The sequence below is a fragment of the Olea europaea genome, unplaced genomic scaffold (assembly GCF_002742605.1).
Source record: "Olea europaea var. sylvestris unplaced genomic scaffold, O_europaea_v1 scaffold307, whole genome shotgun sequence".
NCBI classification, from domain to species: Eukaryota; Viridiplantae; Streptophyta; class Magnoliopsida; order Lamiales; family Oleaceae; genus Olea; species Olea europaea.
The window spans coordinates 99,418-114,817 of NW_019249416.1; the positions used below are offsets into that span (position 1 = coordinate 99,418).

General features: G+C 38.1%; 1 protein-coding gene across 1 annotated transcript; it reads right to left on the reverse strand.

Annotated features, from left to right (window-relative positions):
• Window positions 1–604: 604 nt before the first annotated feature.
• Window positions 605–15,323, reverse strand: LOC111384986 (protein EXECUTER 2, chloroplastic-like). Its single transcript, XM_023009338.1, has 11 exons — window positions 14,875–15,323; window positions 12,736–12,852; window positions 12,597–12,662; window positions 11,842–11,945; window positions 11,652–11,733; window positions 3,154–3,846; window positions 2,487–2,613; window positions 2,222–2,388; window positions 2,068–2,142; window positions 1,202–1,294; window positions 605–947 (listed from the first exon to the last, which is right to left on the reverse strand). Exons 1-11 carry the CDS (start codon window positions 15,214–15,216, stop codon window positions 846–848), a joined length of 1,968 nt encoding a protein of 655 aa, XP_022865106.1. The 5' UTR covers window positions 15,217–15,323; the 3' UTR covers window positions 605–845.
• Between the last annotated feature and the right edge of the window lie 77 nt (window positions 15,324–15,400).

Here is a 15,400-nt window from a genome sequence, read left to right on the forward strand (position 1 = left end):
TAAAAAGAAAAGAGAGAGAAATGCATTTTGAAAAAAATAGCTACCAAATTAAGTCAATTAAAATCAATTTTTTGATCGTTATTTCATTATATCAACCGTTATTTTTTAAAATTCCTAAAATAGCATCCGAATGTATTTCGATATGATTATACGAAAAGATTTATATATTTAAAAGTTAGTAGAAGGCCCGAGGGATTTTATTGCCAAATATTAACTAAATTATAACTTCACACATGATTGAAACTTTACTTATGACATAAATCTAAACGTAGAAAGAAAAATTCCAAATAATAATTTTGAAATCATAATAAAAAGTAATTAGTTTAAAGCAATGTAATAAATAGAATTAGTCTAAAATTGAAATAGCATCTTACCATATAATTTAAGTGCCGAAATATTGGCCAAATATTTTGGATCCTTTTAGTTTGTATTTCAATTTTAAATTTTGAATTCATTTTCATTTTTTTAGTGTCTATTATAAAATTACTATAAACGAGTTTGATTTATCATTTTAAAAAATCGTTTCTTGAAAAAAAAAAAAAAACACATTTGGTTTGAAATTTTGAAATTATTTTATGATATATTATTCCATAAATTTTGATTATTTAGTAAAACAAAATAATTTTATGTTATTATATTAATCAATTTCAGATTATATCCTTCCCTAATACACCAAAACATTATAATTCAAAAAAAATAAAAATAAAACAGAGCACAATTCTGCATGACTACATACTATCAAAATGCCTCCTCTCACCCGAAGAAGTCAAGAAACTAGAGAAACCCTCAAAGAAAGATCTGAACAATCCGGCAGCAAGAATCCTATACGACTCGGTAAACTTGGCTCATTCAGGTAGTTTCAAACGATTGAAGAGCACGAGAAAACTTTGCTCGGGAACAACGTAAAGAAAACCGAGGTCCGCACCTTTGACATAGGGGCCCATACCCTACATATATCCACAATAGCATAGTAGTGGAAGCACTTGAATAACTCCAATGAATATCAAAAGAATAATATTATCTAACACTAGTGGTGCTATGACATCAGTATATGTGACATTATATGATAGGTTCAATTAATGATGAAATTGTGTAATTCATTTAATTGCCTCTTTCATTTAGTGCCACCAATACTGGTACTGTAACACAAGTAGTGCTAAATATCATTACTCATGTCAAAAACACATATCAAGGCACGTACCCTGCCGTTGAGTTGTAGAAGTTCACCCTCGACCCACTTTGGATTCCGGAACCCAAATTCTGCAATCCTTCCTTGACCTCTGTAACTTGCAACCTGGAAAATGCAAGTTCGTTGTAAGAAACTCTCATGGTAAGACAGCATAAGCCCCAAATATGAGTTCTACTCACATGGTAAGAAACGCCACAACTGTGAGTTCTACTCACATGGTAAGACAGCATAAACCTAGAAGCATTTATGGTGCAATATGATGGCAAGAAGTCTAGCTTAGAAGCTAATATCTTTTCGATTCTAAAATATGGTCTAATATAGGATGCCAAATTACGCACATTGCATAAAGTGTCAATCCATAAAATCCCATCCATCATCATATTGTAATTAAGACCACATATCTCAAATTCATCGAAGAAATAGCTGACTCCACGATTTTCTTTGGTAATAAGGTATCTAACATGGTTTTAGATCAGAGGCTACTAGGAAGTTTCTTGCAAGATGCCAGGGAAGGGAACGCAGAGGATAGCTCATTCTTTCCCATTAAAAGTTTGTCTTTTTTTCACTGAAAAAAGGAAGACGGCATATCTCAATGGAAAATCACGTTTTTTACAGTTGCAAGACCTATTACCACAAGAGAGATGTTGAGTTTTATCCCAAAGGAAAATGAAGAAGGCATCTACGCTCCACACAAAGATTTGAGAGGCAAGGAAGAAAAAGTTAATATTGTGGATTACATTGTTATATTATAAAAGGAATTCAAAACAATATTGAGAGAGAAAAATGAAGGATACGACTCATCAGCACCAAAACTAGAAAGCGCACACATGCATATAAAAAATTGAACATGGGGAGAGAGAGAGAGAGAGACTGCATACCACTCCTAGTTCATCTGGGTACATTCCTCGATTGGTGACACGACTACCTTTTCCAAGTTTGGCACGAAATGTTACCTGAAGGTAATTACGGAAAGTAGAATTAGTATGAATTCAATTAGTTATGCACATAAGTAATAAACCATCATCTAGAAACCTGGCCAGCGGGAACATTTAAATCTCCTGTCAGCTTGACCGCCTCAACATATTCAAAGAAGTCCATGTCAGAAGTTTCTTCTTCATTATTCATATTCCAGTTACCACACTTGCGCCTCAATTGCACTACCTCAGTACCATAAGGGCCAAATGCACCAACATATAGGCCTACACTAACAAGAATAGGTTAAATAAGAAAATAAGTGAAATTTGTTTAAACTCCTTGTACGTGCAATAGGTCGGAGAGAGAGAGAGAGGTAACTTACCATCGAAGGGATCTAAATCACCTTTGCTGGTAGTAATTCGACTAAAAGTTGTATATTCAGATAACCTATTCCGCTTCTGTGCCTGATTCACTGCAAGCTTCACTATTTCTCGCACGTCTCTGGAAATCTATGATAATAAAATGATTAAAAAAACATGGACAACAAAGAGAAAAGAGAGTACAAAAAGCCACAAGAAGTATGAGCCATCTGAAAAAAGATTCATCATTAAGGAACCAACCCTCATATGAAATATGTTTGTGTCCAGGAAAATTTAAAATTCTCAATTTCGAGAAATTTGTAATATAATAACTGTGAAATGAAAATTGAGATCAGATTCTCTGATGACAAGAAGTAGACCATAAAAACCCATGAGGTGTCTGCTTAGACTAAGATCAGGATTTTAGAAAAGCAAAAAAGAAAGAAAATAAAATAAAATGTATCTTTTTGGGCTAGATGGCAGAATAATTTTTACAATGTTGTCTTGCTATGAAAACAGGAAAAGAAATAGAAATCAGATTCAATGGTGCCTCAAGATGATTGCTTGTCTCCCTGCAGTATTCATGAGCCACATTCATACCAACAGTAACATGCACAAATGTTTTTCAAAAATATTTCCATTATTAATTTCTTCATACTGTGGACTGCACATATACTTTTCGATCCATACCTTTGAAGAAACTTTATCAGAACTCCAGAATGCCTTGGCCACAGCAGGGGGCATCAGCTCAGAAACACCTTGGGCAGCTATAACAGCCACCTTGGCCTTCGATGCTATGTTCTCTTCAGTATCATGATCTTGATATCTCTTTGGGATATGCAACACAAAAGAATCCCTCTCCATATCCTTGATATCAGCTGGAACACGAACGTAATCATCCTTGGTTGGAGCATCTTCTTTATTATGTAAAACCCCACCAATAAAAAGCTTCATATCTAAATCTGTTTCATCTTTCATTGTGTCACTTTCTCCTTGGACGGCTGCCCGATCCAGCTGATTGTCATCCAAATCACTAGCTTCCTCTTCAGTATTCTCGCTGGTAATAGTATTCTCACTTTCTTCGTCTATAATGTGCTTCAAAGAATCACCGTCTTCTGTTATTTCTTCATTAACATTAACATTCATCACTTTAACCTTTAGGTTGGGAATTTTTTCTTTGAGAAAATTTATCACGCTTTTTATTCCTTCTTCAGCAGCTTCTTCCAAATCAGTGCTCTTTCCCTCACCTTTTCTGGCTTCATTTTCTTCCACTTGAACATCAACTATAGATGCATTCTCAATCTCAGCAGCTGATGGCCCCTTTGAGGATTTATTAGATGATGATGAACTTGAACTTCCCTTGATTCTTTGTAGAAATACTACCTGTAAGGCTGCTTTATATCAGAAGTTTGAAGGACAGAGAGTATTCTCAATGGACTGAAAGAATGGATGATTGTTTACCCAAAAGCACAAAAGAAGGCTATAAGTAGACTTCTAGAAGGGAAATATCTCAGTGCTCATTACAGGACCTTTAGGAAAAGTGAGTATCAACTCAAAGCAAGCTCAATAATCATTGCACAACAATTATAATACGTAAACTGCAGATCCAGTAGTTTCGATGCCCAGAAAATAGACCACTTTTATCCCACAACAGGACTATTTAAAATCTCAACTTCCAGAGAATGGAAACTAAGAGACTGTAGAACACATCATGACATCAATGTTTTTTTTTTTTTAATAGGTAATCAGATAATTTTATTACTTAAAAGAGAATACACGGGGAGTGTACAATCACTTTAAGCCATTAAGAAACAACATGAAATTAGGTAATCCATCTACTAGATTTCTAGCCACAACATTAAACCAAGAATACAAGGTAAAGTAAAATGTTTCTCTTATCTGTTCTCTTGTCTTTGTTTGGTCTTCGAAACAATAGTTGTTCTTTTCTTTCCACACGCACCATACAATGTAGCTCGGAATAAGGTGCCATGCTAGTTTGCTATCCTTATCACGAAGTTTTCTCCGTCATGCCCTTATCTTTGGTGCTCGGACTCAGGTACGGGTATCGGGTACGGGTACGTATCAAAGCGTCGGATCTTTTATTTTCTAAAATGTGGGATACAGGGACATGGCTAAAAAGAGTCCAAATTTAGGATACGGGTACGTGGGAACGTTTTTCAAACTTCAATTTTATTTTTTAGATTTTTTTTTATATTGTCGTATTTTTTGAATTAAAAATGATGAATTGAATTTTTTTTTAAAAAAATGATTAATTTTATTGTTTGAATATTTTATTAAACTAGAATATGTTTGGTGTAAAAATAATTACATTATTAGCCCACTCATATCCATTTCCCAAACTCGAATTAAATCCATCCATATCCAATATCAATATTATTAGCCCAATAAAAATGGTCCAAACCCAATTAAATCCATCCACATCCATATTATTAACCAAACCCACCTCCATATTATTAGCCCCAATAAAAATGGCCCAACTCCAATTAAACCTAAGTCTCTTCTTTCATTCCTATCTCCTCGTCTTCCATCTCCCTTCTTCTCTTTCACGATTGTAGGGTTCCATCAGAAGACATCCAACAGATTTTGGACCAAAGATCGCCGGCGCTAACCCGCTATTTCTTTACATATCTTCCATCTCCAGCCAATAAGGTAAATTTTCATTTTTTCTTAAGATTTCTGCCGAGTCCGATTGAAATTGGAAGAATCGGACCCGTATTTCGTACCGGTACCCGTGTCGTGTCGTGTTGTGTCGACACGAGTACTCCGGCCAAAATGAAGAGTCCGAGCATCACAGGCCCTTATCACGTCCTCTATATGACGAGGCATCACCCAATCCACAGATTGACAACTAAGTATACTGTTCCAAATCCAACGTACACCATCACAATGAATGAACAAATGATCGATCGTCTCCCCATCCTTCTTGCACATATAACACCACTCGGTAACGTAGAAGCCTTTACCTCGAAGATTATCCTCCGTTGAGACCTGTCCCCTCACAACTGTCCACAATAAGAATGTCATCCGATGAGGCAATTTACACTGCCACACCAACTTCCAGGGTAATGAATTATTCACACATCCCATGAGAGAACCAAAGTACGAGCGAAACTGAAAAAATGTCATCCCGTGCTGTCCTCCACCTGATGCAATCCCTCTCTCCAATTCGAATTTGTGCCTCATGTAAAAAGGTCATAAACAGCGAATAATCTTCCAATTCCCAATCCTGTAGATCCCTCCCAAAAGTAATATTCCAGCTATAGCTCCCATTATGAATGTCTAAGAAATCACTCACCATAGCAGTGGGCACTAAGGCAATGCGATGCAAGGAAGGAAATCTCTCATTCAGCGGTTGATCTCCGTACCAACAATCATCCCAAAATCTAATCTCATTATCATTTCCAACCACAAACTTCAGTTTGTCCAAAAAAGCACTCCATCCCCGTCGGATATACCTCCACAAACTCACCCCATAAGAACCACGATCCTCAAGTGTACACCATCCCCCCTCCGTCACACCATACTTCGCCCTAATTATTTCTCTCCAGAAACTTTCCGTCTCCACTCCAAATCGCCACAACCACTTGCCTAATAAGGCCTTATTGAACAACACAAGGCTCCTCACCCCAAGACCCCCCATCCTCATCAGCAAACAAATAAGTCCCCAATTGACCAAATGGAGTCTCCTCTCCTCCCCCAACCCTGCCCACAAAAATTCTCTTTGAAGTCTCTCTAATCTCTTTGCCACTGCAATCGGAATGGGGAACAATGACAAAAAGTAAGTAGGGAGATTGGAGAGAGTGGATTTAATGAAAGTAAGTCTACCTCCCTTAGAAAGGTACATACGCTTCCACCCTACTAACCTTCTCTCCATCCTTTCCATAATACCATTCCAAATATGGGTACATTTAAATCGTGCCCCTAGCGGGAGCCCTAGATATGACATCGACAACTGCGCAACCTTACAACCCAATATATCAGCCAGCTCCTCCACATTATCGACCTCCCCTACTGGAATAGCCTCAGACTTCCTCAAATTGATTTTCAAACCAGACACCACTTCAAAGCATAGGAGCAAACGGCGCAAGTTCCTGAATCGTTCAACATCTGCATCACATAAGATCAACGTGTCATCTGCAAATAACAGATGGGACACTTGCAATTGGTCAACCAGAAAACCCATTATCAAACCCGATCTCACAGCTCTTTCAATCATCCTACTGAAAGTCTCCATCACAATGACAAATAACAATGGGGACAATTGATCCCCTTGTCTCAAGCCTCTACTGCTCCGGAAATAACCCTCAGGTGTTCCGTTGACCAAAATTGAGAATGAAACAGTAGAAATACAGAATTGAATCCATTTACACCATTTATCCCCAAAGCCACAGCGCCTAAGCATATACAGCAGGAATCCCCAATTTACATGATCATAAGCCTTCTGAATATCTAGCTTACAAAGCATCCTTAGGGCCCTTAGACACATTCTTGAATCTATGCATTCATTCGCTATAAGCACAGAGTTCAAAATCTGACGCCCTTTTATAAATGTATTCTGAAACTTGGACACTACTTTTCCCAGCACCTCCTTTAATCTATTTGCCGGGACTTTCACAATAATCTTATACACCCCATTGACAAGACTGATGGAGTGAAAGTCCTTAATTTGAGTCGCTCCCGATTTCTTAGGGATGAGCACAATAAATGTAACGTTAAAACTTCTCTGGAATCTGGTAGGTTCAAAAAAATAAGATAAAGTATTCACAATATCCGGTCGAACCACATCCCAGCACGCCTTGTAGAATGAGAACGAGAAACCGTCCGGTCCCAAAGCCTTATCATCGTTCATGCTAAACACTACCTCCTTAATTTCATCCTCCCCAAATGGTCTCTCCATCCATCGGGCATCATCCTCCGTAATAGTAGAAAAGTGCAACCCCTCCAATTCTGGCCTCCATTCAAATTGCTCCCGATAGAGGTTCTAATAAAAATTCACCAATTGGCTTCCAATTTCTTGCGGTTCCTCATAAGTAACCTCGTAAACCTCCAAAATTATGATGGAGTTGTTCCTCTTATTAGAATTGGCGACCCCGTGGAAGAACTTAGTGCATTTATCCCCCTCTTTCAACCAAGTAATTCTAGATTTCTGTCGCCAAGTAATCTCCTCCATCTCCACCAACCTCTCCATCTCTTTCTTTAATACTCTATGTCTCTCCTTCTCCTCCCCAGCCAACCCTTGACGCTCCTCCAGCCTATCCAACTCTTCAATCTCTGACAGACACTAATTTTTACTACAGTTAACATTGTCCACAACTTCCTCATTTCATTTCTTTAAGTCCCCTTTCAACGCCTTTAGCTTCTGATCCAATACAAAACAGGGAGACCTACTGACTTCATAGGAAGTCCACCACGTCTGTACTTGCTCCCTAAAATCTTCTACTTTCAACCACACTTCTCAAACCTGAAAGGTCTTCTTCCAGCACCCCTCCTATTCCCCGATAATATAATAGAAAAATGATCCGAGTACACCCTCCCCAATCTTCTCTGAGTGACATCTGAATATTTGGACTCACACTCCCCACAAATCAAGAACCTATCAATACGAGACAAGACGGGTCGATCTCGATTAGATGACCAGGTAAAATCTCCCCCCAATCATGGGTAAATCCACCAACAAATTCTTCCTAATAAAATCTGAGAACTCCCCCATTGCCCTAGTTAGTCTCCCCCTACTCGACCTCTCCGAAGGAAATCGAATCACATTGAAATCACCCCCAATACATGTAGGGAGATTCCACCAAGCCCTCATTTCAGCCAGTTCATCCCACAAGTCCACTCTACTGTCATCAGAATTAGGCCCATAAACTCTTGTGTACATCCACCGAAATCCATCCTCGCAATTTTTGAAAGAAATTGATATAGAGAACACCCCTATACTCACCTCCTTCATCTCAAGCACTCTAGTGTCCCACATCACCAACACGCCTCCTGAAACCCCTGATGACCCCAAAAACTGATATCCTACATGATTCCTCCCCCTCATAAAATACGAATCACCGCCCTCGAGATAAACTCCATCTTAGTTTCTTGTAGGCAAACAAGATTTGCCCCTCATCCCCTTAGCAAATGTCGAACACCAAGCCTTTTACTAACCTCATTGAGCCCCCTTACGTTCCAGCTAATGAGTTTTGGCGTCATTATAACACTCCGTAACCCCTCCCAATTTTTCCTTTCTTGGACTCGCCACCCTTACCAGCATAGTTTACTAACCATTCGAACCTCTTAAGTTCGCGATCATCCTTTCTTCTTAATTTACTTCTATGTGTACTGATGTCTTGTTCCCTATTAGCCTCCAACTCCTCAAATAATTGTAACAATCTACTTTCACACCCATCACATGACACGCCAACCAACTTACTGAATTCCTGAATTTTTTGTAGAACCCAGTTTGAAGGTGGGCGACCAACTTCTAACACATCAGCTTCTGAAATATCCTCACCGTGATAGCCCTCAAGATGATCAAAGGACCGTTCTTTCTCTTCCACCACTGGTATAATGTCACTGTCGCTTTCTCCTTTCTTGGCACCATCTACCCACAACACCAAAGCTTTTTCGGTCCCCATATTATTTTCTTTTGTCCTATTATAAATGTTCGTAATCCTTGATGTCGAATGTGTAGCGTTGTTTTCTTTCACAGCGTCCATTGTCAATGTCTCCAAGTTCACCATACTCAACTCTCCTTCCTTAGACAGCGGTTCCACCTCTCTTTCAACTGCAATCCCCGTGTCTACTTCATTCCGGTTGACCCCTACAAAGTCAACCCCGTCATCGTTTTTATGGTACCCCGCTTCCATCCTCTCGTGAGAATCACAATGTTCATCTCTTCCCTGCTTTTCATGTTCTGTAATTGATGGTAATTCCTCATGAGTCAATCCCGGTATGTGTATTTCACCGGTTTGATCCTCATCCAACTCAACCCCACACTTGTGACAGCGTACCAATTTCATGGGGTCCATTTCAAGCCTGCTTCCAACCAGCCTAAGTAATTCATCCAATGCTCCTTTCAACTTCTGGGCACGGGCCATTAAATGTCGTGACCTTCGTTATCATCGACTTTATTTGTCCTTTCCTTTTGTTGTAGCATCCGTTGGTTGGCATGCTCTGAGATCTGTGAGTTTGCTGTAATTTCTGCATAAGTCATCCTTTGTCTGTTTCGTTCATTTACCGTTTCTCGTTTGGCCTTATCTCTAGCAACAAATGAGTCAACAACTGCTTGAAACACCTGCGAGACCGATGCCCATCCCTCTCCATTTGCACCTTCTGGTGTCATGACAATTCCTTTCCGACGCCTCTCCCCATATTGTGCTATCATCAAATATCTACCTCAACGATTCACACACCGTTGTGCCAAGAAAGCTCTTGAAAACTCGTTGAATTTAAAGACACAGTCCTCAAATTCACTTCTCATCTTCAATCTGTCTACCATATTCACCATCCAAATAGCACTATACATTTCCATAAAGATTGAATCCGATAACTTCTAACCCCATTGTGTCAACTTAACAGTGCCGGAATCGCTAATAGATACTGCGAAGTCCTTCTCCTCCACTTTGAAATGATAATTGAATACCATACTACGCACATCCGCCAATTTTTTCCCTTGATTGTGTACAAGCTGTTCATCAAATGGAGGAACGGACAAGTGGATTGATCTCGGAACAGCAGGCTGCCACTGCAAGTTTTACGGCGGCGGCACATGGGCTACATGCGCCGACAGACACGCGGCCGGAGCGGCGCGTGTGGGGGGCAGAACTTCGGCCGGGGTCGCCGGTCTCTGCTGAGGCCTCCGGTGAGGCGCGTTTCCTCGAAACGTGGCTGGATCTAGCGGAATCTTCTGGGAGGCGCTAGGGTTTCCCGACGCCTGTGTGTGAAGGACGTGGTTGGAGGGGCTGATTTGTGACGTGAGGCCAGTTATGTGGTTCCTACCGGACAGTTGGTCGCCGGCGCCGGTAGGCATGGGTGTTGGCTAGGTTGGGTGGTGGTGTGGTGGCTGGGTTAATTTGGATTGTGGGGGGAGCTCCATCCGGTGTCAAGTTGATTATTTCACAAACCTTTCTGGTGGCAATGCAAAACCAAAAAGAATGGAACGATTCAGATCTTCCGTGGGGATTGAGATTACATCTCGTCTTCTTAAGGTGTGTGTGTCTTTCTTTCGTGCTTTTTTTTTTTCACTGGACCATTTGTGGTATCAGAGCCTAATAGACTTGTGGCACGTTCATTTTCCTACACAGTCAGAATATTCTCTTCCATTGATGAATTGAATATTGAGAAGCCAAAACAAAGAGAGAGAGAGAAAAAAAAAAATCCACACCAAAGACAACGAGTTAAGAAAGTAGTGGCTGATGACAGCAAAAGCTCTTTGATTTATTTTTGGAATGAATGATTCAAACAAGTTTATGTTTGTAAAATTTATTCACTTTGTCACCACTAATAATTGCCGAATACAGAAACGTAATTTTTTTGTGTAATGCATGGCCTAATACTGTGACAAGGTCCTTATATTAAGCCAAGGTTTTACGGCAAGATAAAGTATTAAGGACCTCTTATTGTGGTCCACTCATGGAATTCAGACATTTAATATCATGCATAATCTGTTATTCCCAATAAGACGGCTCGGTAACAAACCGCTTCTACCAAAGCGCCCTTCATCCGTTCCGCTCGCAACAATCCAATTAATTCTCTGGGTGAAAAGACATTAGACATTCCCCATAAAGATCATGCAAGATAAATTAAATGCATTGGCAGAGAGCACATTTGCACTTGGAGATTTCAAGATTGGTCCACATAAAGATCATTCCTTCTCAGAGATATTGTCTCCATTAATAGGTAATGAAACGATAGGAAGTAAGCTTTGTTATGTCCATGAGCTGATTAGGTTTGATCAAGGTCTGGATAAAATGATCTGGTTATAAAAATCAGAAACTGCTAATCAAATAAGTCTTCAACAGAAAACATTTACAGCTTATTCAGATAACAATTTCTTAGATTCTGGGAAAAAAAAGTAATAAAAGAAACCACTCTAACATCATTTACGTGTTACATTTTGTTTGCAGATATAAATTATTTACAATTCTAAAAATCTCAAAAAAGAAACACTTCAACATCACCTGCATGTTATATGCCTCGTTTGCATCCTTAACCACAAATATTTCAAAAAGCGGAGTTCCAGGAGATGAAGTCACCAACTGTCTGCGATCACCACCAATTACGAGTGTCTTTTAGTAGCTAATAACTTTATGAAGATCAAGAGCAACAGACTCATATTTTTCTGTTCTATATTCTTTTTGTTGTTATTACCTTGGACTGTAACTTCTACCCACAAATCTGCCCACTCCTGGAGTAATTCGTATTAATCTACCAAAAGGATCAGAATCCTTCGAAAAGCCCACCCACCAACCAACCTGCATAAAGGTAATGAATATTAATGACATAACACAAAATTTACAAATGAAACTGAATTTTTTGTCATAGCATGGCAATGACACAGCAAAGAATAACTACTGCAACGAAGAGCTTCTACAATTTTCTCACATCTGTGCCCTAGAAGCATAGAGTAACAATGTGTCAGTCTTTCCTTGCATGTTCTCCATTTTTCTCATATGATCTCTCTTTACACAGTGACAAAATATTATTAAAATTTGCTGAGGGCCTTACCAGTAAGGCAATATATTCATACAGTGCTGCAGCGCAGGGAAGTTTACCATGTCCGGTTGTTCCCTTTTGGAAAAGCAAAATATAGCATCCATCCGTAAATCTTAAATGCATTTTGAAGCGCAGAGAAACTACTACAAAGATTACTCAGGTAAACTACTATTTCCGAATTGCTCACTCACAGGAATCAGAGATAACTGAAGCATTGCTCCTACGATTTTATTTTATTGGATTATTTTAGTTGTTTTGGGGGTTATTCTACAAGTTTTATTAAACTATTTTTAGCTTCATTTTGAAACTTAATTCCAAAGGATACAAATTTCTTTTAATAGTGTTAATAGCAAGCGCTCTGAGAATTAACAGGAGAAAAATATGCAACTGCTAGTATAAAAGAAAATTACCAGCCCACTTCCTGTACTTCGGCACAATGTTGAAGCATCACTGTAACGTTCTTCATCAACTGCATTCTACAGAAAACATTTAAGATAAATAACTCCAATTTTAAATGTACAGCAACAACTTATGTCAACCTCTATTTACCTTCAATTGAGACATAATTTCAGCAATACTATCTTTTGATGTTGCTTCTGCAACAGCTATTTTCAGCTTAGCAGCTTCCTGGAAGTCTTCCTTCTCTATCGCATCTTCTAATTGAAACTGTAAATAATAGAAACATTCCAAATATTATGTTAAATAAATGTGTCGCATCAACTGTTTAGATGTTCTCACTAATGCCAATACATCACTGCACAAACTAAAAGAACCTTTTTCTAGTTTAATGACTAATGTACACTTATTAAACTTATTATAGACAATTAGTGATGCAACGCTCCAAGTATATTCAAGGCACAAAAGAAATTAATTAATCATAGTTTTCTATATTCAAATTTTATATAATTTTTGGTTTGTTTCCTTAATGGTCTTTATTACCTAATTTAGGCTAATTCAAGACCTATATAAAGAGGGTCATGCTTTTTATTAAGCACTACGTTATTATTGAATGAAATTAAAAGCTTTCCTCTAAATCATTTTGGCTCTTTTCACTTCAGTTAATCTAGAGGAAGTCATATTTAGTATTTCTACAACAAAATATTCAATGTTTGACATGAGGAAGGAAAGAATTGACTAAAAATGCATGCTAAACATACTTATATTTTTGAAAACAACAACTGAGAAAGGGAAAACATTTTCTGTTGAATAATGAAGCACGAAGAAAAAAAAGTGTGGGGACTTATTACTCTGTACTTGAACGTGGTGGTCAAAAGATTGTGAAAAATGATTCAATGACAAAGGTTAAGCAATGTGAATTGCCACCCTTATGTTACACATGTTAGTTAAGACAAATGTAGTATTGAAAGACACACACCCTAAACATAATATAAAGATATGCATGTTGCTCACACACCAAAATTCCTCTTTGTCTCCCCTCTTTACTTCCTTAACCCCTCCGCCCTCATTATCATAGCTTTAGAGACACCAAAGGGAGTGTAAACAGATGCATCATGCATGTTTTTCTGACAACATATGCATCAATATCAATCAGCTTAAACCTTCATGGGTATACTCTATTGGATAGTAACAATTAATATATTATAACATTTTTTACTTTTAATCTTGTTTAGTGCGGACCAATTAAGGACCCAAACATGCCATTAGAGTATTACATTAATTTTCATCGTGTTCATAAATAGTTTAGTAATCCTTATGTGAGTAAGAAATTAGTAGTTAGTAACAGCTATTTTATCAGATAAGGAAGAAATCTGCAAGCGCTTCAACTTTTTCCACCTTAAAGCTTTTAATTTCAGTTTAATAGGCTACATCTGGAAACCAAGAGAGAAAGTGAGAGGTACAATATTCCCATGTCAAGTATAACACATAATTTATATTTTTTGTGACTTAATTTTTGTGGTGTTAGCCATCTGTATTCCAGAAACTCATTATTTGATAGTTTTCTCTGAAAAAACTTACCAATTTTGTCCTTCAGATCAAAATTTGGCACACTAAGACATGTTTGATTGAGGACCTTTTCCCACATAATATCATAACTAAAACAAGATAAGTACATAATGCAAAACAAATACCCAGGGGTAATCATATTAACTAAAAACATTTTCATGACAAGCACGAGAAACCAACCAACTGCCACGCAACCAAAAATTATCCTCATATATTAAGAACGAGAACCTATTTAATGAAATTTCCCACTAGCATCAGCAATCACACACAAGATATTAAAACCATTTAGAAAAACTGAGCACACCTGCAGCATAACTCAGATGACACAGTAAAATGTGTTACCTTTCAAGCAGTATTAGCATCAGGCAAAATTTATTGAAAACCACAAGTCCTAAAAACAAGATTGAGTGCGATTATACCTTAAAAAATCTTAAATATGTAGCGTACATGCAAATATGGAGTAGTCCTCAGAAATCCATTTCATAAACATCAGGACTGAGGACAATCTTAATAAGAAATTTTCTAACTTTAAGTATATAAAAATTAAAAAAGACACTCTACAACAGTATCAGCCATCAGCATAAATAAATCAAATCCCAGGCAAATAATCATGGATTAGAACAATTTAATAAGAAATTCATATCTTTATAGCATCAACGAATAGGCACACCATATCTTAAAAAATCACATATACACAAGTGCATATGCATGCAAAGATTGAACCTTTAGAACAGAGGCATTACTCTCCGCCTGCTCAATCTCAGAAAAATACCGGGTCCACCTATCCCAATCCCATTCAGCAGATGTTGAAGAACAAGTAGAAGAATAAGAACTGTAATCGCTGCTACCGTTACTGTTATCACTATTGCTATTATGATTACCAGTACAGCGGCAAGAAAGTATTGATTTCTTGTTTTTTCTAAAAACCAGCTTCCTTGGGAAATTGATGGGACAAATTTTCATCATTAAAGGGGAGATTTCTGGGGAAGAATAGGATGAAGGGCGCATTTGCGGATGTGGGTTTATGGTGGAGTGTCCTGTGGCCCAGGTGCTGGCCACTGCCATTTCTTAGTCTGGGATTTGGAGCGGTGGAATGAAATCTGTGTGAATGATATGATATTTTCCAGTACTGAGATGAGAAAGAGCGAGCTATTGAATTATTATGGATAGGATCGGAGGAAGGATAACTCGTGCTTACTTGCATTCGCCGTCCGTGATTGAGACTTACATGGGCCCACTTTACATTTAA